Source organism: Nicotiana tabacum, chromosome 7 (assembly GCF_000715075.1).
Source record: "Nicotiana tabacum cultivar K326 chromosome 7, ASM71507v2, whole genome shotgun sequence".
NCBI lineage: Eukaryota > Viridiplantae > Streptophyta > Magnoliopsida > Solanales > Solanaceae > Nicotiana > Nicotiana tabacum.
Window position 1 is genome coordinate 2,786,849 of NC_134086.1, and position 26,085 is coordinate 2,812,933.

A 26,085-nucleotide genomic window follows, 5' to 3' on the forward strand; every position below is an offset into this window, starting at 1 on the left:
AAATTCATTGTTAATCCTATTTAGCGACGTATAAATACAGTGTTAATATATAGAAATTTAACTCATCCAACTCTTAGTCTCCCCAACCCTTTCCCTACTCTCACTCTTCTCCCTCTCCAAGACTCCAACAATGGGTTTGGGGGTGTGGGGGACTAGCAGAGGCGAATCTAAAATTTGAATTTTATGCTTTCAACTTCTGAAAAATTTAATATTGAAAATATTATATTGTTAAAATTATGGGTTTATATCTACTATTTATTTATTTTTAGATGATTTTCACACATAAATTTATATTCCGTACCAAAAGTACTAAGTTCGGATGAACCCGACACTGCTACGTTGGATCCGCCCTAGGGACTAGAAGCCAAAAAAGGAAAGAGGAAAGAAAACTTTTTATCACTCCCTAAAACACAAGGACCACCAGAAAACTCCTAAGCCCACTAAATAATATCCAACTCAGAATTAACTCATATATATAGATAGTATAACGATTATATTCAGAATTAACTCTTGAGCCGACGGTCTCCTGGAAATAGCCTCTTTATCCTTCGGGGTAGGGGTAAGGTGTGCGTACATATTACCCTCCCTAGACCCCATTTGTGGAATTATACTGGGTCGTTGTTGTTGTTGTTGTTGATTCTTTTACACTATCAATATAATGTAACATGTTAGAGCATGTTGGATATCTTATTTTGCAAGTTGCTAGTTTCACTCACTCAAAAACAAAAATAAAAATTATCGGCAAATAAGTTCCGTCGTCAAAATAATAAAAATTCATCGCTAATCCTGTTGAGTGACATATTAATAGAATGTTAATATATAAAAATTAATATATAACCTTTACCCTACTCTCACTCCTCTCTCTCTCCAAGAATCCAACTATGGGTTTGGGGGTTGGGTGGGGGGGGGGACTAGAAACCAAAAAGGAAAGAGAGCTTTTTATCACACCCTAAAACACAAGGACCACCACAAAACTAGCTATCTTAGTCTTTCTTTTTCTCTCTCTCGTGAATATAGTTATTTCATTTTCCATCCACCTTGTAACACATGAATATCTAACAATAATCCCAAAAACTCAAGATTCATTCATGAAAACCTGTACTCTACTACCTAAAATTCACACCCTTTCTCTAACTATTCTCAACTAAACATTTGTTTTCTTCTCTTGTTGTAGGAACTGAAAAAAAACATATGAAAATGTGGTTTTTTTCTTGTCCTTCTTGTTTTCTTATCTTCATATTTCATGTTGGTTTATTGTATGGATCTTTAGCTGGTGAAACTTTACAACTTAATGATGATGTTTTAGGCCTCATTGTATTCAAATCAACTCTTCTTGATCCTAACTCAAAACTCTTATCTTGGAATGAAGATGATAACTCTCCTTGTGCATGGGAATTCATCAAATGCAATCCAATGAATGGTAGAGTTTCTGAACTTAACTTAAATGGTTTAAGTTTATCAGGAAAGATCGGTAGGGGGCTCGAGAAGTTGCAGTCACTACAGGTATTATCTTTATCAAACAACAACTTCACTGGTCCTATTAGCCCTGAGTTAGCTTTGTTAACAAATCTTGAAAATCTTAACCTTAGTCAAAATGGACTTTCAGGAAATATTCCTCCATCTATTTCAAAAATAACCTCCTTACAATTTCTTGATCTCTCTCAAAATTCGTTATCTGGACCTGTCTCTGATACCATGTTTGATAACTGTGGTAATTCGCTACGTTATCTTTCTTTATCTGGAAATTTTCTTGAAGGTGCATTTCCTACCACAGTTTCCAAATGTAACAATTTGAATCATCTCAATGTTTCAAGAAACCATTTATCTGGCGACCCGGGATTTTCGGGGGGACTCTGGGGATTGACAAGGCTAAGAACATTAGATCTTTCACATAATGAACTCTCTGAATTAGTACCTGTTGGTATTTCAGTATTACATCAGTTGAAAGAGTTGTTGTTACAAGGAAATCAATTTAGTGGAAAGTTACCTTCTGATATTGGATATTGTCCACACTTGAATAAATTAGATTTGAGTGAAAATCTATTCACAGGAGCAATCCCAGAGTCAGTACAAAAGCTCAATGCTCTTTCTTTTCTAAGTTTATCAAACAATATGATAAATGGAGATTTCCCTCAATGGATAAGTAACATGAGCAGCTTGGAATACTTAGATTTTTCGGGCAATAGTATAGAAGGGACATTGCCTGATTCAATAGGGGACTTGAAAATGTTGAAATACTTGAGTTTATCTGGTAATAAGTTAAGTGGAAAGATTCCAAAATCCATGGTTTATTGTACTAGTTTATCGACGATTCGGCTAAAAGAAAATGCATTGACTGGTAGCATTCCTGAGGGACTGTTTGGTATAGGATTAGAAGAAGCAGATTTTTCAAGAAATGAGTTAAGTGGTTCAATCCCTCCTGGTTCTGGCAAATTCTTTGAATCACTTCAAGTTCTTGATTTATCAGGAAACAATCTTACTGGAAATATTCCAGCTGAAGTTGGACTTTTCTCCAAGTTGAGATATTTGAATCTTTCTTGGAATAATTTTCAATCAAGATTGCCTCCTGAAGTTGGATATTTTCAGAATTTAACGGTGTTAGATCTTCGATACAGTGCTTTAGTTGGATCAATTCCTGGTGATATATGTGATTCTGGTAGCTTAGGAATTCTTCAGCTTGATGGAAATTCATTTACTGGACCTATTCCTGATGAGATTGGAAATTGTTCATCCCTTTACTTATTGTAAGTACAATTTTCTGATTTCTCTTATTATATTATTCAGTATTGTCAAATGAAGGGGAGCCTTGGCGTAACTGGTAAAGTTGCTACGACGTGACCAAGAGGTCATTGGTTCGAGCCGTGGAAATAGCCTCTTGCAAAAATGCAGGGTAAGGCTACGTACGATAGACCCTTGTGGTCCAGTCCTTCCCCGGACCCCGCGCATAGCAGGAGCTTAGTACACTGGGATCCCCTTTTAGTACTGTCAAATGAATGTCATAGTAATTTATTCATCAAAACTCATTTGATCAATTTCATAAAAGAGGATGTCCTTAGCCTTTGTAGTTTCACTTTGCTTTCTTTATTTTACTATAGTCTTGAACTGAATGCCAAAATTTGCTAAATTGCAGGAGTTTGTCTCATAATAACTTAAGTGGCTCAATACCAAGGTCTCTTTCAATGTTGAGGAAGCTCAAGATTTTGAAGCTAGAGTATAACCAATTGAGTGGAGAAATACCACAAGATCTTGGCAAATTGGAAAATCTTCTGGCTGTTAATATATCCTACAACAGGCTCGTTGGACGGCTTCCATTAGGTAATATATTCCAGAATCTAGACCAGAGTTCATTGGAAGGGAATTTGGGCATTTGTTCACCTTTGTTGAAAGGTCCTTGTAAGATGAATGTGCCAAAGCCTTTGGTTCTTGATCCTTATGCTTATGGAAACCAAATGGGAGGTCAAAACCGGGGCGATGAAACTTCAAGAAGCAATAGCAAAAGGTTCAAACACCATAGATTCCTTAGTATTTCATCCATTGTTGCAATCTCTGCTGCAGCTTTGATCGCGGTTGGAGTAATGGTGATAGCCTTACTAAATGCTTCTGTTCGAAGGAAGATTGCGTTTGTTGACAACGCCTTGGAAAGTATGTGCTCAAGTTCTTCTAAATCCGGGAGCCTAGCCACAGGAAAGCTAGTGTTGTTGGACTCTAAATCATCCCCGGATTGGACTAATACCAGTCTTGAATCAGTCCTAAACAAGGCATGTGAAATCGGTGAAGGTGTTTTCGGGACAGTTTACAAGGCTCCATTGGGAGGGGAAGGAAGATTAGTAGCTATCAAGAAGCTTGTGACATCAAAGATACTCCAATATCCTGAGGACTTCGATAGAGAAGTCCGAGTTTTAGCAAAAGCAAGGCATCAAAATCTGATATCCTTAAGAGGGTATTACTGGACTCCTCAACTTCAGCTTTTAGTATCAGATTATGCACCAGAAGGAAGTTTACAAGCCAAACTACACGAAAGGCCATCGTCTTCACCTCCACTGTCTTGGTCCACTCGATTCAAGATTGTGCTCGGGACAGCCAAGGGACTAGCACATTTGCACCACGCGTTTAGGCCAGCAATCATTCACTACAACATAAAGCCTAGCAACATCCTCCTTGACGAGAATCTCAACCCGAAAATATCAGATTTCGGGCTAGCAAGGCTCGTGACAAAGCTCGATAAACACATGATAAGCAACAGGTTCCAGTCTGCACTAGGCTATGTAGCACCTGAATTGGCATGCCAGAGCTTAAGGGTGAACGAAAAGTGCGACGTTTATGGTTTTGGGATGTTGATTCTTGAAATTGTGACAGGGAGGAGACCAATTGAGTATTGTGAAGACAATGTGTTGATACTCAATGATCATGTTAGAGTGTTGCTTGAACAAGGGAATGTGTTAGATTGTGTTGATCCAACATTGGATACATATCCTGAAGAGGAAGTTTTGCCTGTTCTGAAATTGGCTTTGGTATGCACTTCTCAAATACCATCAAGTAGGCCTTCAATGGCTGAAGTGGTTCAAATCTTGCAGGTCATCAAAACACCTGTTCCTCAAAGAATGGAAGCATACTAAACATGTCACAAACTTCATTGTCTTTTTATTTTGTCTCCTATAAATCCTATTATTATTATTATCTTAAGCTCCTAATTTGTTTTTTTTGTTTTTTTGTTACTAGATAGTGATAAGAGAGTTTGGTACTTCTCTGTCATTTGTATGAAAAATATGGGAGGGTGCAGTCACTTCAATCTTGCTTGTTCCTTTTTCTTGAACTTATCCTGATGAAGTTTATTTATTTTCACTTATCTGAAAATCATTTGGAAGTAAACTTACTGGTTTATTGCTCATACAAAAAGGTAACCATTTTAGTGAAAGTGGATATAACGTTGCAAGTAACTTGTTATGTTTGTATTTGTTCTATTGTACCTAAAGCATTGCCAGAAATCACTTTACAGAATGGAATCTGTGTTTGAAACTATTTTTATCATGCCACTTCCTTTCACCTTTTTTTTGTGGTAGCATCAGAGGAAATTTGAATTTCTTGTTCTTTGGCTGTTAGTCGTGTAAACACAAACAATAAATAAGCTTGATTTTCTTTATTCTAAAAATTCAAGAATCAATATTCCAACAACTTTTATGATTTTCATAGACGAGTAGGAACATTTTTAGGAACGTGTCTATCAGCTATCACCTATTTTTACTTTAAGATAGGTAACAAAGGGGAGTGTCATGGGAAAAAATCATCTTAATTTTGTGTCGAAAAGCCAAATCAAACTATGCCGTTATGAGAAAAAAAATTCCTGTGCTGCGCCTGTTTGGCATTTTTCAGTCACAAAGTCTCATGTTTCTGGAAAATTTCCATCAATACTTTTCCATAGCCAAATCGCAGAACTCCAGAGTAGTTCTAATTCAGGAACAAACAACTAAATCATATGAGGTGAAGCACTTTGTTCTTGCTCACTGCAGCAATGAGGGTATCCAAAACCATTGATCTTACTCCTTTACATACTAGATGTAGTTGCTCACATTTATAAGTCCGACAACAAGATCGTAAGATATTTGCCTTCAATTTCATCTAATCGGTTTATAGGCTACACCTGATTGTTCATGACAAAAAATCTGAAAGTAATAAGCTAAAGGAAGAACAGAACCTACACAGGAAAGACCATTCTCTTTCCATGCCAACTCAGTTTGAGAAAATCACGGCACAAAACTTTTAAGTTACAAATTGTTCACTCAAAACTGCTTCAATTCTCGTGTAGAGCCTTCATCAGATATAGTCTACTGAAGCTTTGTCCCGCAACACTGCAAACCACATACAAACATGTTCATAATCAGAAGAACGAAAAATTACAGGAGAATGAAACCACGAAGAACAAGAAATTATAAATGGAAGTCCTAAATCTTGGTTGTCAAATGAGAAGCATTGGTAGCAAAAGTGACCAACAGAATTGAAAGCACACCACTTATTTTATCTAATCAATAATTCTTTATAGTACTCTGATCTGACCAACAACCTCTACGTAATTTGGCAGCTGCCAATCAAAGTAATGGTTGCACAATCAATAAATTGGTCTAGTTCCTTGGAGAGCTAATTTCCATTGCACCAAAAAGGACACCAAACGTCTCAAAAGATTTGAAAATGTTAAACACATCCATCAGGTAAAAGTTTCTGGCCTCACATTCCGATACTCGTGTATTTCTTTTACAAGAGTTGTCTATTTCTGTTTTTCTTTTTTATATTTTTTAATCTTCTTTTGGAGGGGGTGAGTGGATTTTGGCAGAAATATATAGAGAACTCTCAGATGTGCATACCCATACCAAAAATCCACGTAATATAGGGGACAGGTGACATCTTAGTTTATCCTCAGTGGTCATGGATAATGCAACAAAATTCCATATACTAATGCCCAAACCCACATTTGTAATGCCACACCACAAGACAGGCAGCCTTAATCTACTAAAATACATCCAGAGAAAACGCTCTCTCTATACATGTGTGTGATGTGTGAGGGCAAAATTTTAAAAACATGAAGCACTTGCCCCAGTAGAAAAGAGATCAGCTAAGGGTCAGCAAAATTCAGCGATCATGTGTCAAACTCACATATAACGGCAAACAATAAGCACTGAAGAAGGTAACTTACCCATTAATCTGGTTGCAGTAGTTTGCTATTTGATTAGTTATGAGAAAGCTATCCAACCGCGAGGGCTCTGGAAGTGGCTTAAAGATGGGATTAGAGGGATCCTCCTCTGGCAGAGGTTCTTCTCCTGCAGCTTTGCGTGCATTGTTATCAGACCTGTAAAGGACAGAAGCCAGAATTAGATGGATATAATTAGATATAAACAAGGACCTCTGATTAGACATCATGATTTGCAAACTTTACCAGAGCATAGCTCGGCAAAAGATTCAACCTTGACTACAAGTTAGATTACAAGCATTTAAGGATCTAAACAGCATGTTCCATTATCAATTTGTGGCAATTGCTCAAGACCTTTCTCCTTCCTATCCCTAAAATATAATTGTCTGCTAAAGTTGTCCAATATATTTCCTGAATAGCCAAATATATTCCATCTCAGGAAGTGTCAGACTCTAACTTCTTAACCTTTTACTTCTTATGAATTAAGGCAGGAGCTGTCTTGTTGAGGCCCAGATCATCAAGTCATACTAAGCTTACCCCAAAACTGTTGTAATCCTTCTTTCAAAATGCCCTAAAAAGTGACAACTACCTTTTTTAAAAACAAGGTTAATGAAGTACGTCAAAAATGACAACTACTTGAGTATGCCCAAAAAAAAAAGATACCTCCTCTTTTGAAGCCAAGCTTGCTGCTGAGCTTGTTGACGAGAAAGATTCCGGTAATAGAATTGGAACTGCAAATTAAGTGTTAATCTTAGTGAACCATCACACGTACGTGAATACAAGAAAGGGAAAGATTGAACTAAGAATAGGAAAGACAAACCTTCTGCTGTTCCATTGACAAGTCATCCATGCATTCAATCAAAAATTCCACATTTCTCTCCAAATATGGATTAGTTGACAATTGTAGCCGTTCATAATCACACTGACACACACACACACATACCAAAAAAAAATCCAGGTTACAGTTTGCCAACATATACAGACATTCGAGTATTCTGCCAAATTTCAGTTACATTACCTGAGTTACAGGTGTATCAGGCTCCAGTTCAGTCATAAAGGCACTAATGAGTGCGGAATTTGAAACTTTTATCTGTCAAAACAATAGGAAATTAATTTCAGCAATGAAACAGAAGACTTTTACTGGATCACTGCATGGAGTTGCTCAAAATAATGTATAATTCCAAGAAATAGCATAGCAAAGCATCGCATGTATATATCAAATCTAATCTTAAAAGGAAGAAGAATCTTTTTCAAAAATCAGATAAAAGGAAAAAAGGCTACTAAATCAGAACTATATCTCAAACAACTTATCTTCAAATCAATACAAGTATACAACTGTCTTTTACATGCAAAATGGTAACAGGCTATGAAGCAGTGAACAATATAGTATCTATGAAAAATCTAGCATAGAAATATAGTATCTACATATGATGACATAAGTGCCAAAACTAAACAGGATAAGGAAGCATTAGAAGCATACTGGTATCTCTTCAAAGATGTCAACCCATGAAAGATTCTTTTCTCTCAACCTAGAACAGTAAAACAATATCAGCAATTACAATTTGTTTACTTTTACTTCAATGGTACCATAAACATACTTCTCTTGAGAGGGAAAGGTAAAAAGGAGCAACTCAAGAATAAACATACTTTTCTCCAGTAAAGTTGTTACTCTTATAGAGTTCCATGAAAGAGTCCGAAAGCTTCAAGGCTTTCAAAGCCAAGACACCTTGGTTGGATCTTGAAGGATCATAAATTATGCAGACACAACGTTTTATATTCTCCTGCAATCACAAACATCATAGAGTCTTAAGTACAATAAATTGTTCAGATTTATAGCTACTAATTAAAAATAAATAACGCAAGTAACCAAGCCAAAATACATATACAATTAATATTTAGGAGAATATCAGTAAGAGAAGTTTTTGTTTACAGTATAAAGTGTTTCATCTTCAAAAAATCAACAAATGGGGAAATGCTAGTAGTTTTTCCATGTGAAAATAATACATAACTTAAGCTTGGAAGAATAAACTAAAGCTTGTGACATTTGACTTTGAAATCTTTTTTACAGATGTTTAACTCAAGCAGTTGGTCAGAAGTTGACTTTTTGAGAAGCGTTTTGGTTCCCTCAAATTCCTAAATGGGATACATTTCTCATGTTGCTTTAAATAGGGCCGCATAATCTTAGTGGGTTGGGTTTTCCCTGCTAGAGAACCAGCAGGAGATTACTACTGAAATGCATAGCAATGAAAGCTCATTTATAAAGCTAGAGTTGAGGCGAGAGCGAGCCCCAGAGTTTTTACTCCAGCAGACGTTGGAGTCGCCATAAAGCAGCTATCTCATTTTGGTTATGGATGATTACTTTCTATTTCTTTCTTTTTTTTGGATAACTGTGACGTCCGGGCTAGCTTGCGCACACCTCGACTAATTCCACGGGATACCTGCCACCTCCCACCAGCAAGAGGTACTAGGTAACTCTATCCAGCTTGGTCCATCTTTATTCCATTTCATATATGTCGGAGGATCCGCATAGCCCTCGATTTATGTGTTATTTATCCATTCCTACTTTTTTTATGCCAAAGTTGATGACCGGAGATAACAATTATTCCTGGGATGGAAGGGAGTAGGTCTTGCTTCATATTTGTTAATTCATTTCTGGTTTACACGACGTCAAGCCGATAAAGCAGCTATAAAAGCTATGCTTGTCAACCAAGGCTTGGATAGATGGAAAAAATCGCCTAGTGTTTTTTGCCTACGCTGGGATTTGAACCCGAGACCTCATGGTTCTCGCCCACTTCATTGACCACTAGGCCACACCCTTGGCTGCTCACTTTCTTCCAATTCACATTTGCTAAACTTTGAAATTCAAACTTGACTCTTTTTTTAGTCCAATTCCATGAGCTTTTCCTCATCCTTCCCTATCAAAAAGGTCGCTCCCTTCATAGGTAAATATCTTTACATGTTCCTTATTTCATTAAAGGCTAACAAAAAATAACCAATTTCCATCTGCTCTTTGACCAGAGCAAACAGTTACTAGTTATACTAAAATATGTTATCAGTGTGATTCACTCACTAAATTTTGAGCCTTAAGCTGCAAAGGCACTTCAGGGCATTAGTCTTGCAAATCTGCAGATCATTAACAGGATACAGTGGTCTTTCAGGCATAGAGCCCTAGTGTTTAAACTTTAAACCAAAAGGGTATAACAGTTTTTGCAAATCTTTCTGGGATGCCTTGGAGTCTTGGACTTATTTAGGGCCAGCAGTATATGAAAAAAAAATCCCGACTCACAAAACTGCAACACTTTTTCAAGTGTAATGCATGTCCTATAATTTCAAATTCCAAGTGTAATGCATGTCCAATAATTTCAAATTCCAAATACTATTTTTTAACTTAACTTCAAATATTACTTTTTTTTTCAAAAATTACAATTTTTATGTCCATACGCCTACTACGACTTTTCAAGTGAAATGTACTAGCATATTCGAAAAGCTCCATCAGTAGTTCAACAAAACTTAATTTGGGGTGGGTATAATTTACAAAGATCTCATGACAGAAAAAGAAAGCATCAAAAGCTGCACCTTGCAAAATTCTGAACTGGACAAAGGTATACTAATAAACATGCCAAGAGAAATTATAAAAAAAAAAAGATATTCTGTAGTAGCAACCGAATATCCATACCCCAGTTATCAGCACAGAAACAGAACCAAAGAAAGAATAGCTTCACCGCTGAAAAAAACCGGTTCAGAATCCAACAAAGAGATGGAGAAGGATACCTGGTAATTCATGAAGGTCTCTATCAGTTCCACAGTCTGGAAAGAACCAAATAAAGTTGATTGATACCTGGAAAATACCCCCGGATGAGATTCATATTTGGATTAATGAGGTAAAAGTTAATATGCCAATTTGTTGGAAGAAGGGACATGGCAAAAGCATTCCTTGTTACCTCATGAATTTAAAGCTAGGAACGGAAGTACTAGAATATCTTGCCCAAAAACAAACATATCTTATTACTTAGGAAGAAGAACCAAATGTCCTACCAAGATTAAATAATGTCTAACAGTCGGAAAGTATCTTACCAACCAACGGTGTTGTTGTCAACATTAACCTCCCTCAGGCATCTCATCATCTCAAGCTGATAATTAGCACCCTCAGCTTCTATCTCCTCATCTTCCTCACGAACCTGAGCAAGACAGACGTGAAGAAAGCATTTGGTGACATAAATTCAAAAGGCATTTTTCTGTATAAATAAGAAGCGTGAAAGACTAGTTCAGCATACCGGAAAGGGAAAACAGTTAGTGACTTCAAGAACGCTCCCAACATCCAATCCAAGAAGTTGCCCAGTGACTAAAGCTGGTGAAAACTCCTGGCAGTGCTTTATTATTTTCAAAATAACCTGTAGAACACAGTTTACTTCAGGAAAGCACACACGAACAGGCAGTCCAAGATGCACTTATACTACAAGAAGAAAGAACAAATCTTTTTCCCACCCATATTCCCCAGTGCTATGTTGCATCACTAAAAACATAGTAATACAACATTAAGGGTATAGACAAATATTTCTCAAGGGCTCAGCTCAAGTGGCAAAGGGTTGAGGAGATTGTGACTTAAGCCGCGGGTTCGAGCCCTGTGCCAACTGAATCTGGTATTTACGTGGAGAAAGGTAAAGGGACGGGCCTATTATCGCCGAGCTTCGAGGCCTGTGGTTGTTCCCAAGGTTGTCCCTGGACGGATTTCTCGGTCATAAAAAAAGTAGACATAAATATTACTCCCTCTATACTATTTTACATGCCCTACTATCCCTTGTCATTGTTCTCGTCCTTTCTCAATAGGTATAAGACTCTTTATTTAAGAATACCCTAAATACATATACCAATGGAACTACCAGAGTAGAGAAATATTCAAGACGTGCAAGCTAGTACGATGGCAATTTAAATAAGAGACCACTCAGTTTTCTTTTCTTTCTTTTTTTTCTATTTTGTTTGGGTACCTACTAACTCCCGCTAATGCACATACACGTGTAACTTTACTCGAAAGTGGAGCTAAATGGAAGCAAGGAGGTTCAAATGAATCCCCTTCGTCGAAAAAATATACTGCACAAATAGGGCAAAAACAAATTTAATCGGTTAAATATGAACTATTGAATCCCTTTGATAGAAAGGTAGATTCTTGTAGTGGCAAAGTTCAAAATTCTCTTTAGATCACAGGAATCCTAAGTGTGACACTTTAAATTTTTTTGAATCCCCTTGTATGAATTTATGGCTCCACCCCTAACTCCAGCCAACAAAGTATAGGATGATAGAAACATTTCACCTAGTGTTCTCCATCCTAGGATCTGAAACTTGATTCGCAAGGGGGCTGCAAGGCCACCCCCTTTGGGGCAAAAGATCACTCAAATTGTTTTTCCCTCAAGTATTCCACGGGGCACATGCTATCTCCCACCATGCATTACCTGTAACTATGTCCACTAAGGCTTGGACATAGGGAAGAAATCACCTAGTGTTTTTTGCCTCTGTTCAGTTTTGAACATGAAACCTCATGGTTCTAAACTCACTTCATTGACCCCTAGACTAGACACTTGGGTGCTGCTACTTCCAACTTATACGTACCTCAAATATTTCATGGGGCACCTGCTCCCACCAGCACATGTAGCATTAATAACATTGTCCACCAAAACTTGGACATATGGAAAGCAATTTTTGCCTCCGAATTGAAGCTGAAGACCCCATGGCTCTTAACCCACTTCATTGACCACTAGGTCACACCCTTGGGTGTTACTATTTTAGAGTTGGATTTTGAGGATTGTCACTGAACCAACTAGGAACTCTTCCAATTGAGCTATATACTACTTTATCTATGATTTTATTGGCTAATTACAACAAAACAGAAAGAAAAAAGGGAAAGAGATAGCAGGTCGTAATACCAGTCCTTCAATCTGAACAACCCTGAGTGGCGGCGCCACAGCCTCCTCTGTAGCTGCCACTTGCAAAAACGACCGCCCTGCTGCTGCATCAAATCAAATTGAAAGGGCTTAATTGCTAAACTACACATATACCACACAAAAAAGGTACTCGTTTAGAAGTGGAAGCAAAATTGTACGTACGATTTGCCATTGACGAAATCGGGGAGAGAAATTAGGCAGAGAATTTGACTGAATGAGAAATCTTACTCTCTGAGAGAAAAAGTTCGAAAACCAAAGCCCTAATTGATGGAGGGGTTTGTTCTTTATTTGTTGAGATGAGACGGGAGAGGAATTGTTATTAATGGGCCGGCCCATTACTGTCTACACAAGGATTGGGCCAGCTTAAAAGCTTGAAGAAGATCTTGTAAAAATTGCACTTGCGCCTTGTTTGGTTGAAATTCGGCAGTATACTCATTTTTTTAAAACTTTTAACTTGTACTCACTTTTTAAGTAACTTCAACCCCCTTTCTCCTCCTCCTTCTCCTCCTTTGTTTTCTTTTTCTTTCTTCTGCTGTTGTTGATGCCGATTATTTCTTCTTCGTTTTGTCTCAATTAATATTCTTTTACGTAAGCATAGTTATGAATTTAACTTAACTGTTTGTTTAGATTTTTCATGAAGTGGAACGAGTCATCTATTGAGCTCAAAAACGGCAACCTGTGATGAAGTAGAATGGAGTAACATGAAGGGAATATATACTACACAAACACAACTATGACAAGTAGGCCAAGTAATTTGTAGCAACTTTTCGCCTAAACAAAGAACCACCATAATTAAGGATAAACGACAGATTAACTACTCTCATCTTGGCTACAAAAAGTACAAAGAGTTATCCATATGAAATCACCAGTGATTATAGCTGTCTTTGCTAAGTACAGGAAACTCAGTTAAGTGATTAGAAAAATTTCAGACTCCAGAAGAGGAGAGCCAAGTAAAATATTAGTACAAACAAAAATTTCAGCTCTAGAGCTGAAACTTACAAACAAAAACTTCGCCAGTTACAAACAAAAACTTCGGCTCTAGAGCTAAAGTTTGACAGTTACAAAACAAAAACTTTAGCTCTAGAGCTGAAGCTTACAAACAAAAACTTCGTCAGTTACAAACAAAAACTTCAACTCTAGAGCTGAAGTTCGACAGTTACAAAACAAAAACTTCAGTTCTAGAGCTGAACTTCAGACCCGGCTACTAGAATGCTGAAGTTTTGCGTGATTGTCTTTACTACTTCAGCCCAGTATGCTGAAGTTATACGAAAAAGCGGGTACGCTTGCAATTTTTTTTGCAAAGCGGGCACAAGTTAAAACGTGACACAAAAAGCAGGTATAGATGCAACTGCCCCAAGATCTTTACACAAATAGTCTATCGGATTCACTATTTATTTTTCCTAACCGACATATATAGATTATAAACAGATCATACACGATTATACTCATTATATATGTATTATACATATGTTATACATCCGCGGGCTATTTTTAGTTTAAGTAGTTAGGTGGACGGCTATTTGAGCTAATTCGTCGAGAACATTTAACCTATATACTTCCAGTACAGCACGACAATACACAACACACAAAAGATACTTCCAGTACAGCACGACAATACAAAACACACAGAATAACCAAAATCCACAATGATTTCACCAGCTTTCAGTCAAACATTTTCAGATTCTATGTAATATGTAAGCAACCCCCACTTCCAACCGAGAGGTTGTGAGTTCGAGTCTCCCCAAGAGCAAGGTGGGAAGTTCTTGGAGGGAAGGATGTCGGGGGTCTATTTGGAAACAGTCTCTCTACCCTAGGGTAGGGGTAAGGTCTGCGTACACACTACCCTCCCCAGACCCCACTAAGTGGGATTATACTGGGTTGTTGTTGTTGTTGTTGGTCGGCTATATATGTAAAGATTTAAAAACATCTTCTTACATTAATTTAATTTTGTTTCTTTTTCTTTTTGGTTTTAATGAGATACTGTAATAAAGTACATGTAAAATACCTAATGTTAAAGGAAGCAACGAAGTTAGATTAGATTTAATTATTGAGACTAATTGGATAGCAGAGAGTATTGTTGAATGAAACTAGTTAAAAATAACAAGTAATTTAAATTGCATAAAAACTGAGATTTGACTACACATAAAAAGAAAATAAACAACAAATGACCATTATAAAACTTCTCATTCAATATATTTGGATATAAAACATAATTACAATAAGTGGAAATAATACATAAAGTTTCTCTAGGAAAGATAAATCAAGTGTAAATTTATATAGATACATTTCAAAGGCATCCCTTGTAAAATGATTTAGTTAGCTTGTATCTTAGCTAGATATCTCAGAATCTGAGATTACACAAATGAATATTTCAATGAATACTTACTATACTATATATTACTATACTATATGCTTTGTAATCAAAATATCTGCTTCAATAATAGTGTTGAATTGTAGATAAAAGGAAGCCAAATCATAGCTCAGTGTGAACATTGTATTCTTCAATTTTCTGCTCAATTTTCTTATCAGATGAGTTGAGACACTCTGCTTCTGGATGAACATAACCGGCTATAATGCCTGTTGCAGAGTTGCAGTATACTTCAGCTGTGCCATCTCTACCCTCTAAGTTGACATTGTCCAGGGTAATGTGGCTGCAGGGGACGGTGTCACTACACGCGAATTTCATCGCCTTTTGGCTTTTTGACGTTCCACTAACGTTGCGATACATTACTTCACTTATCTCAACTGCAGATGTCTACAATGTCAAATTAAACACACTGTGTCATACTTCGCGTAGGACTTGTACGTTCAGCCAAATCCAGTAACTTTGGTCCAAACTATGTATTTGTATTTAAAAAATCACTAAATATGTATAAATTGTTAAGTTGAAACCTAGTAACATAAAAGAACTAGAATCCCCGTACCCACAAGATTCAAATCCTGACTCCGCCTCTGCCGAAGCACACAAAAGTTAACTTAAGAACTATGCCTATGTTGTACCTGATTATGGCAAGGTTTTTGTGAGTCGCAATAGAATTGATCGATGATGATTGGATTTGAAACATCTTCCATCCTTACATTTTGGAAGCGCACTGTGCGAACATAACCTGATCCTCCCTATGAAAATTAAGGACTTCACATCAGTCTCCCTATAGAAACTAAATTCAATTATGAACAAGGAAAAGGAAACAGCCTCTTGCAGAAATGCAAGGTAAGGCTGCGCGCGTACAATAGACCCTCGTGGTCCGGTCTTTCCCCGAACCCAGCACATAGCGGGAGTTTCGTACACCGGGCTGCCCTTTAACTAAGGTTATAACAAGAACTTGTACCTGCCATGTCTTGATCCTGAGGCCGTTTGTGGTACCTTTGAGGAATGCAGTATCCAGTACTACCCTTGTCACTATGCCGACAGAGTCGTCCTTACCAAGGCTCCCAATGCTGGGCAAAGATCAATCATGTAACAGAATCAATTGAGGGAACATAGGTTAGAATGATACAACAAGAACAACAACTACGCCTCGACCCCAAGCCTGGATAAAGGAGGAGTGTTTCGGTAGGTTAACTACCAGCTTAAAACTAGTCATTTTATGAGGAATTCTCACAATAAGTTAGAACAATACTTCAGCTAATTCTTACATACTAGTTCAGCACTGATTCAACTTATGTGGAATAAATTACCTGATTCCATGGCCAGGACCACAGTGGATTGTCTTCATCCTGATATTGGAACTAGCATTGACGATTGATATGCAGTCATCGCCTACATATCAAAAACAAGTTAACCATATTCATTCTTTGACCACAAAACACACATTATGTATGAAATTTGCTGAAAAAGGCACATTCCATAGTTTTGCATATACATTATATCGTGCAAGCAGATCGGTCTTTTAAATTGTGAAACTAATGATGTTGCAATATTTTTGTGAATTGACGAGTCTCACTACCTCCACGAGGTAGGAGTAAGGTCTGCGTACACACTATCCTCCCCAGACCCCACTTGTGGGATTATACTGGGTATGTTGTTGTTGTTGTTGTCAGAGAAATAAGGAGAACGGAAAGTAGATAACATGACATATAGAGGGATAGTGTGGAAACCTGTCCCGATTTTGCAGTCCTGGAGTACAACATTTGTTGATTCACTTATATGGATTCCATCGGTATTAGGACTATCTCCAGGAGAAGAAATCATAATGCCATTTACACGTACAGAATCCGATCGAGAAATGACAAAATGCATCTGTTGGCTATTTTGGAATGTAAGGCCCTTCACCCTTATTCCTGAGCTTGAGTCTATAGTTAATGCCTGCAATTCGAAGTTTCTCGTCAGTTTATCAAGCTAAGAAGATAAGAGTAATAAAACAAAGAGTCAAGACTACAAGAATTAAGTCCTTACCCTTGGTGCTGCTTTACAAGGCTGTTATCAACACACAAAAAAACCAAAGAAAAGAAATAGTTAGAACATCACCCAAAAATAGTTGTCCGTCAACAGAGGCGCGAATCTAGGATTAGCAGTTAGTTGGTTCAAAATGAGTGTGATCTCAACATATATACACTCTTTTTTTTGCATATGTATACATAGTCGAGCAGAAATCATTGAGTTCAGTTGAACCACCAGAACCGCACTAGATCCGTCTCTGTCTGACAAAAAGTTAAACGAAAAAAGTGTGATATATAGCTTTTTGTGTATGTTACATTGGTCTTGTTCTTCTTGCATGATGCTGCCCACCATTTGCTGCCTGATCCATCAATTACTCCATGCCCTTGGAATGTAGTTCCTGTCAAATTGTTGAACACAAGCCAAGCTTTTGGACTCTTTGGATCCCAGTCCTCAGGATCGCTTGGTGCCATTATGGTTCCATCGACCTGGTATAGAAAAAACATTTTCAAACCATAAATTTGAGCCCATTTGGCTTAGCTGATTTAGAGTAACTGATAAGCATTAGGTGCTGAAACTGATTTAAAAAATAAACAGTTATGTGTTTGGATAAAAGTGTTGAAATTAATAATATGCAACTGAAGAACTGGGTATATGAAGAGTTTTGTTTGGATAGAATAGTAAATATTTTGGTCAAACTTAAAGTGCTTATAAGCTGAAATTTGATAAGTTGGGGGAGACCAACTTATGACTTTTGGCTTATTTTTGGCTTATAAGCACTTTTAATTTTACCAAACGCGTATATAAGCCAAAAAATGCTTATAAGCCAGTTTGACCAGCTTATAAGCTTAGCCAAACACCCTCTTTGTCCTTTCGATCGTTTCTACTTTTAAGCAATTCACACATAGTTGGGTTACTTTACTGTGATCGAAATAGTTTTATAACTTTATAATTATAATGGATAAAATTCAGCAACATTATATGAAAATTAACCACAGGATTTAAGTAATCACCTGGATGATTAATCTGTTGGCACAAGGCCCGTTGAATCTGGTTGCATTCACTAGATAAGTGCGTCCTGAAGGGACCAAGAAGACTGATCTTCGTTTCGAACAAGCTTGGTTCCATGCATCTACAAATGCCTGAAATTTACAGCAATTTTAGAGGCCATTAGAAAAATTTTATTTTTTCCCGAAATCAACTTTTGCTCATAAAATTTTCAATTTCCGGTTGAAGATGCATTTTGGAAATTTTCGAAAATTTAAAAAATCCAAAAAGGTGTTTTTTAAAATTTTCACTCAAATCACTGACAGAACTTCAAAAACAACCCAAAATTATATTCATGTCCAAACACAACTCTGAACTCAAATACCATTTTCACTTGAAAAAAAATTTCCCTCTATTTTGGAATTTTACAATTCTTATGTCCAAACGCCCACTTAGAAAGTGGAAGAATGTAACTTTAACTATGGATAATCGTCCATAAAGAGTGAGATAAGTAACCTTAAAAACAATGCACGCTACCTCCCTATACATAACATGTTAAAATAAAAAATCTACAATGTTAGTACATATAAGATCGTAAACAGCCTCTCTGCTCTCCCAACACAAGGGCAAAGTCTGCGTACACACTACCCTCCCCAGACCCCACTTGTGAGAATTCGCTGGGTTTGTTGTTGTTGTTATCATCGTACTGTCAGTACATATAAGCTAAATCGTTTACGAAAAACTAAAAGCATAATCTTTACCTTGGTGTCATCAGAAGTTCCATCACCAACTGCACCAAAACTATCAACATTGACAAGAACTTTATTCCCCCTTCCATTTTTCTGTAGTTCAAATACTTCTTCTTCATCTTCATTAATGTCATCAAAATCTTCAAACTCTGAAAAAATTTCTTCTTCAAGATTCTTCTCAAGTGCATTTCCAAGAGACTCAACTAACAAAACAAGAAATAAAATGAAGAGTATCTTTGTCTTAGCCATGATATATGATTTAGTGTTTGTTTTTTGTTGGCCTATATATGATTTTGGATAAATCAAGTGAAAACCATAGTATTAATATTTATATGTAGTGTATTTAGTGGTGAAAATTGGATGATTTAGTGGGATTACATAGCTTGGCTTGAAAGTAGATAAAAGTTGTTGCAATTTTTTTTACATATCCGTACTTTAAGTGTAAGATTAAACATTATTTAGAGATGTTTGCTTTACTTCTCAGACATGATCCACTTCGTTGTTCATTGTTCATTAGTCAAAGTGCTTTCCATAATTTCTATTTTTTATGGAATTTCAAGAACTTGTTCATGGTTCAAATGAGTCGACTTTCGAAAAGTACTCTTATATACATGAGTAACTAGGGCCTACGTATGTATTAATATTTAAAAAATAGAACGGTATAGCCATTTTTCGGACTGGTCATTCAAAAATAGCCACCGTTTACGAAGTCAATGAAAAATAGCTACTATTTTGCTGCAACAGAGACCGGTCCCGCATAATATACGGGAGTTCGGTGCATCTGTGTACGAACTCCAGCATATTATGTTGGACCGGTATACTTTGCTGACTCCTGTATAATATACGGGAGACTGGAGCACCGATGTTCCAAACTCCAGTACATTATACTGGACATTTATACTTGCTGGAACTCCAGTATATTATGCTGGAGTTCTAGTGTACTTATGCTAGAACTCCAACATATTATGCGGGAGTTCGAGCATAGTTATCCTGGAACTCCCATATAATACGCTGGAGTTCCAGCATACCAGTATAATATACGGGCGTATTTTCCGGGTTTTGAACAGTGTTTTCGCTCAGATTTATCTTTACATGAAAAGTGGCTAAATTTCGATTACTTTTGAAACTGAGCTATTTTTGAATGACCAGTTGTAAATCTGGCTATTTTTATATTTCTCCCTATTTAAAATGAACAAATGAATAAATCATTATAATAATAAGTAGTGTAATTTTTTTTATATTTATACTCAATATATTTGTCGTGCTTGTTATCTATATATACATATTAAGTAAAATATTTTGAAGCGGTAACACGTGACACCGCTTGTTTCAGGGTATATTTGTCCAGAGTTTAACTTGTATACATTGATAATGTGAAAATGCATATTTATCATATCAAGTAACTAGAAGATAACTGCATGTAACAATCCATTAATGATGGAATTTCTAGTAACTGAAATATATAAGTCGTATTATTTGCTATAATATGTAATATTTGCACTGGCAATGTAATATAAAATTCTTTATACTATTAGTGTGTATAAGTTCAATCATATATATATATAAGAATGTGAGAGTACATAAGTCTAAAGCTGGAACAATTGAACAAACTCCATAATGAAACAGAAGAAGCAAGAATTGGCACAAACTTAAACGTGAAGAGAAAGATAGATCGAGTGTTTTGTGTCGCTTTCTCTTTTCATTTAGTCGGTGTATTTTCATGCAAATTTATATATTCCGTTACAACATGTTATTAATGAAAGTTTCTGCCTAGTCCACACTTTTTTATTTTTTTTATTTTTTTATAAAGCCAACAAAAGTTAACTCACAGTCAGCACCGCGAGCCAATTCTTGATTTTTACTTTCTAAAGGGCTCGTTTGGTATAAGGGATAATGAATAATTAATTCCGGATTAAATTCAAAATATGTTTATTGTGAGCACGTGATTTTTGTTTCGCACGACAATCGCTCCAAAAGAAATAAAAAATAATAATTGGCCCTGCTGTACAATTTTCGGATTTCTGTGCGGCACTTTGTTGATTTATTTGTGACTTTTGCCCATTTTTATTTTTTCTTATTCATTTATTTAAAATACAAAATGTGTGTGTCAGGCATAATTCGAACCGTAATCCGGTCGTTAAAAAAAAGAAAATCATAAATAGGCATCTTCGTCCGTGATTTTGATTTGTTTGATTTTACCTGTTTTGAAATATTTTAGTGTGTGTGAATAATTGTATTGAGTGTGTATTTAATTTTTTTTAATTTGATTTTTTGCTTAGTTTTGTTTTTAAATAAAAAAAAAAGAGAAAGAAAAGAAAAAGAAAAGACCCCTTCCGGACTTGGGCCAATTTTGACAAAATTGGCCCAAACAAACAGCCCAAAACCCAGGCCTGCCCGGTCCAGACCACCTGATACCCAGGGCGTCCAAACGACGCCGTTTTAGTCCAGTGTGATCTGGGCCGTTGATCTCAGATTGATCAACGGCCAAGATCACTTCCCCACAACCCACTGAGGAACCCGACCCGTTTTCACCCGGACCAACCCAAAACCCTTTACCCTCAAAACGACACCGTTCCACTTAAGACCATCAGATCCAAACCGTAGATCTAGATTGATCTAACGGTTGAGATCAACCCACCCACTAACTATATAAGCCCAGAACCTTTACCCTGCCCCCCCCTATCCGAACCCCAGCCTTCGTCTCCACGAACCCTTCCCCTCAAACCCTAGCCGCCCCTGCACACCTTCACCAGAAACCCGGCGGCCTGAACGCCGGTGACCTCCACCTGAACACCATAGAACCCCCATGCCATCCTGAACCCAAATCTACCAACCACACACTTCGAATCTTGTCCCACCTTCTCGAATCTTCATTTGAAGATTCGAGTCGGAACCTAATCTACACCGATCTGCCTTAAATTCATACTAGGCACTCCCCATACCCCCCTCGTGACCAAACCATACTTGGTTTGTTGTAAGGGTCTGTTCGTTTTCTGTTTATGTCCTTGACTTCTATCAACTGTGCTTCAATCACTTTGCCTGAACCTCTGTTGTTTGTCTAAATTCCCCCTCCTATTCTGATAAGGCATTATGTATTTGTTTGTGCAAGTAGCTGATTTTCGAGTTTGGATTGACTAGTTGACTCCTCGAGTGCATTTCTGTTTAGTCAGTATAATTCGAACCATGATCGATACTGTTTAAATGTCTGATTTTTGGCTACGATTGTGTATGTTAATGCTAATATAGTCGAGTCGACATGTGTCGTCAATTAGTTTTCAACTGTCCGAACAATAACAAATCGACTTACTTCTGCTAAGCATTTGTTGAGTCATTTAAGAACCAGTTTTGTTTACTTATAGCTGTTGATTTGGATCAGTAATGTAAAAGGGATGTTTGGTTTAAATGCTGCATTGGAGGGCATGTGCACTCTTGCACAGCATGTGCATTGGTGCACCTCATGTGCTTTGTGCACAACCTGTGGCCTGCATAAAGGTCTTTGTTAAGTTTTAAATAATTTGACAGCATATGCTGTCAGATATATTCTACTGCCCATGTTTGTTTTTAGTTAATAAAATAGGAAAGATAAGTCTGCCAGGGAATATTGATGGGTTTAATACTTAATTAGCTAAAGTGGAACTGAAAATGGAAGGGCACATGGGAGGGGTACTGTGATATTAAAAAGAGGCTGTTAAAAGGAGTAGTTTTTAGGCTTATAAAGGGGGCACATTGAGAGATATAAGGAGGAGATAGACATACAGAAGGAGAGGAGGATACACACTGGACCTGGAGAGCTGAAAAAGAAAAACACACACACAGAGAAGAGAAGAGAGCAAAAAGAGAAAAGGATACCACCTGGTATTAAGGAGAGGACATACACTGTGAGGATAGAAGGGAAAAGATAGAGCTGGTTTTAGGAAAACACAGATAGAGAGATGTTAAGAGATAGAAGGTGTACAATCAACAATCAGAAACTGTTTCCTCCTATTATTATTTGGGTTTCAGTTGTTCAACTTGTTCAAATCAATTCTGATTCTTTGAAGTTCCAGTTGTGTCTATTAGTCGAGTGTTTTCATTGGTTTACTACTGGTTTGGTCTGTCTGGAGTTCTGATTCTACTCCACTGGGTGTTGCTGTCATTTGGTTATTGCTTCTTATTGGCCATAGTTGTATTTCTGCACTCGAGCCTGTTCTTGCTGTATTGCTTTGCCTGCTGCTATTCTGCCCTGCTGCTACTGATAGTGCTGTGATTGCTGTTTTGTTGTCATTGTATTCTGCTGACTCCCTTTTTCTTCAATTATCAAATATTTCCAGGTACACAACCTCTGAAACCTTGTATTGTTGAAAGTTTGAAGTTAAAGCAGAAATAAAAGAAACGAACAGCTGTTTATGTTATAACATTGGTGTTAAAAAATAGGTCGAATGTTAGTTGGGCTCATATTTTTACTGCAAACTGCAAATATTTTGTATAAACTGGCATACATTCTGTTTGAGATGAACTGTTAGATAGCATTGTTCAATAGTAATGACAGTATGACATAGACAGCATGTTTGATTTAGTATACATTCAGTTCAGTATAACACTCTATTTGGTTTAGTTATGACTGTATAACATAGAGTCATGTCAAGCACTTGTATGTATTTTTGTCTAGACCACTGAATTGACAAATCTGTGGTACTAGGTCTGGGATAAATGTATCCCAAACAAACTCTCATGAAGTCACATTAAGAGTTTGGCTATGAATGCCAGCTCTCCTGTCAGATTATTTGTTCCAATATAGGTTCGATATCGGGTCTCGGTATAGATTCCTTGTTTCAAAATAATGTGATGATTGTTGAGAGAAACAAATAGTCATTTTGAGTTCAATTAGTAGTAATTTTCCTAATAAACAGCCGATTTCGTTATCAATTTCAAATAGGTTAGAGTTTAAAAATAGGACTTGGAGGTCGTTAAACATAACTCAATATATGTTGTTAGTTTGCTTGCAATCTCACTTACCAAAATTAATAAGTGTATCCACTCGATGAAGACGAAGCATGAGGTAACTCTCACCTCATAAACAATCAATCAGGTAATCAAACAAATTTGGGCTCGGCAAACATCGCGGGTCCCCGGTACGTAGCCCCCTCCTCGACTCGAGTTGTCCGCTCGGGTACACAGTCTAGAACAAATGCCCAGGTTACGAACCTAGAATAACTTGACTTCATGCCGGATCCCTAGTAGGAACGCTTATCTGCATCATGTTGCATTTGACTTAGGAGACTCAACACAGGGGTTGGGTCCGTCTAGGACAGGCAACCTAAATGAAAAGACCACCCTGCTGCATCCTATTTGTTTTGCGCATTTATTTGCTTCGGTTCCTCATGCTGACCGGTTTCTAAAAAAGGAGAGGGAAAATAGCAGCGTAGGGAGATAATTACTTATTTTGGAAAAATAAAACCAATGTCCAAGTAGTGTCAAAACCTCGCCGGAATTTCTCTAAAAAAAAAAGAATAAAAACAAAATTTGTCTTCTTAGTTTGAATTAAAAAAAAAATACAAATTTTCTTTTTTATCATTTCCAAAATCAAAAAGAAAAAAGGGTATTTATTTAAAAGTAAAAAAAAAAAACGGAAATTCATAATTCAAAAAAATGTTGTTTCTTTTGTAGTACCCCTTTTATAAATTCAGACTAATAGTCCAAATATTTCCCAAAAAATAATTAGTAATAAATATTTTCTTTAATCTTTATCTCTTTTCAAAAAAAATAATAAAAATACGTATTCTTGATTTTTAGGTTTATTTGGTTTTCTCTATTCACGATAGCCCGAACTACGCCGGTTTGATTCTCACCGGATGTGAGATACGTAGGCAACCCTCGTCGGGTTCAACCCCATTTTGCTAAAATAGCCAAAATAAAAAAAAAATGCGTTTCAAATTTTTAAAGAGTCATAAATAAGTCAGGTGACGTTGTTTTGTCATAAATAGCCGAATGTTCCCGAAAGGGACGCCGGAAGGCTGACTTTGCATAAACAGCCACCTTTGGGTCTTGTTTAGCATTTTTAGACCCACACAGCCTTAAAATCTTCGTCCCCGAAGTGTTTAAAGGCCGTGTTCAAAACTTGATCCCCTCTGTAAAAATATTTTTGAGTCAGTCATTTTTGTTAAAATCACCTTAATAAATGTGCAGGATGAGCACGATGCAAAATGAATATTTTTCAATAATGACCAAAATCCCTGTCAAGTTACGGCTATGGTGGAATGATCTAGGTGTTGAAGGACAAAATGAGGTTAAGAAATATCTGAAAGGTCTTGTGGGTCTGTTGGAAATCCAACCTCGGGGAGATATCATAAGGGCTTTGATCACCTATTGGGACCCGGCGCACAACGTTTTCCATTTCTCTGATTTTGAACTCACCCCGACTTTGGAAGAAATGGCTGGGTACATCGGGAATGCTGAACTTCCGTTAAGACAGAAATACTTGGTTGCCCCAAGAGTCGTCACGGTACATCGGTTCCTAGATTCATTGAAGATACCTAGAACAGTCCACAACCCGGATCTAGCAGCCGGATTTTGTACTCCATGCTTCATATATGATAGGTACGGTCATGAGGGGGGATTCAATAATCCAATCAACAAACTGTGCAGCAAAGGAGTTCGTCAGAAGTGGGACGAGCACAGACAGGTAGCGTTCATGATAATGTTCCTGGGCCTCCTGGTATTTCCAAGGAAAGATGGAAACATCGATTTGAAGATATCTGGGGTCGTCAGCACTTTACTCACGCAAAGTGACAGTACTCTCGCGCCAATGGTGGTATCTGACATCTTTCGGGCTCTTACAGTTTGTAAAGCTGGGGAAAGTTTCTTCGAAGGTTGTAACTTGCTCCTACAGATATGGATGACCGAGCACCTCTACCATCATTCCGAGATTTTAAGCCATGGTTCCCCGGAAAAGACCCGCATAGAAGAATCTTACACGAGAACCAAAGAGATCATTTTGCCCAAAGGAGTCCTGGCATGGACCTCGTTCTTTCAAGCTCTTACTGCCAGCCAAATACAATGGACGCTAGGATGGTTGCCCGTCGATGAGATCTTATATATGTCGGCAGCCAAAACTCATTTCTTGCTGATGGGGCTTAAGAGCATTCAACCTTACGCACCCGGCCAAGTTTTGAGATAGTTCGGAAGATGCCAGACAGTACCTCATGAGGAAGATCTTAGCGCTCAAGCAGTTGAGATAAGTCCTAACGGACAGTTCCCAGAAGCAAAGATTTGCCAAATCTGGAATGAGAGTCAACATTTGAAATCAGATACTTGCGTGCGGGATCGAGCCAAAGGGGAAACGACGCCAGGTTACCTTGCATGGTATAGAAGGGAACT

At 37.3% G+C, this 26,085-nt stretch overlaps 3 protein-coding genes across 4 annotated transcripts; 1 reads left to right on the top strand and 2 right to left on the bottom strand.

Annotated features, from left to right (window-relative positions):
- The first annotated feature begins 946 nt into the window (after positions 1-946).
- On the top strand, positions 947-4,789 carry LOC107828314 (probably inactive leucine-rich repeat receptor-like protein kinase At3g28040). Its single transcript, XM_016655593.2, has 2 exons — positions 947-2,744; positions 3,131-4,789. Exons 1-2 carry the CDS (start codon positions 1,192-1,194, stop codon positions 4,614-4,616), a joined length of 3,039 nt encoding a protein of 1,012 aa, XP_016511079.2. The 5' UTR covers positions 947-1,191; the 3' UTR covers positions 4,617-4,789.
- Positions 4,790-5,585: 796 nt separating this feature from the next.
- LOC107789396 (eukaryotic translation initiation factor 3 subunit H) lies at positions 5,586-12,912 on the bottom strand. Of its 2 annotated transcripts, none has more exons than XM_016611190.2 (12): positions 12,778-12,912; positions 12,598-12,677; positions 10,954-11,070; positions 10,754-10,857; positions 10,451-10,517; positions 8,327-8,460; positions 8,160-8,208; positions 7,698-7,769; positions 7,500-7,601; positions 7,343-7,410; positions 6,686-6,838; positions 5,586-5,846 (listed from the first exon to the last, which is right to left on the bottom strand). In XM_016611190.2, exons 1-12 carry the CDS (start codon positions 12,785-12,787, stop codon positions 5,789-5,791), a joined length of 1,014 nt encoding a protein of 337 aa, XP_016466676.1. In that variant the 5' UTR covers positions 12,788-12,912; the 3' UTR covers positions 5,586-5,788. The 2 variants fall into 2 exon arrangements, with proteins under 2 accessions (XP_016466676.1, XP_016466675.1); XM_016611189.2 differs by having other exon boundaries at positions 12,598-12,680; positions 12,778-12,898.
- Positions 12,913-14,775: 1,863 nt separating this feature from the next.
- Positions 14,776-19,038, bottom strand: LOC107789394 (putative polygalacturonase At1g80170). The gene is made up of 9 exons (XM_016611188.2): positions 18,742-19,038; positions 18,007-18,135; positions 17,311-17,481; positions 17,012-17,032; positions 16,714-16,921; positions 16,294-16,375; positions 15,945-16,053; positions 15,616-15,732; positions 14,776-15,370 (listed from the first exon to the last, which is right to left on the bottom strand). The coding sequence occupies exons 1-9, from the start codon at positions 18,976-18,978 to the stop codon at positions 15,089-15,091; spliced, it is 1,356 nt and encodes a 451-aa protein (XP_016466674.1). The 5' UTR covers positions 18,979-19,038; the 3' UTR covers positions 14,776-15,088.
- Positions 19,039-26,085: the final 7,047 nt, after the last annotated feature.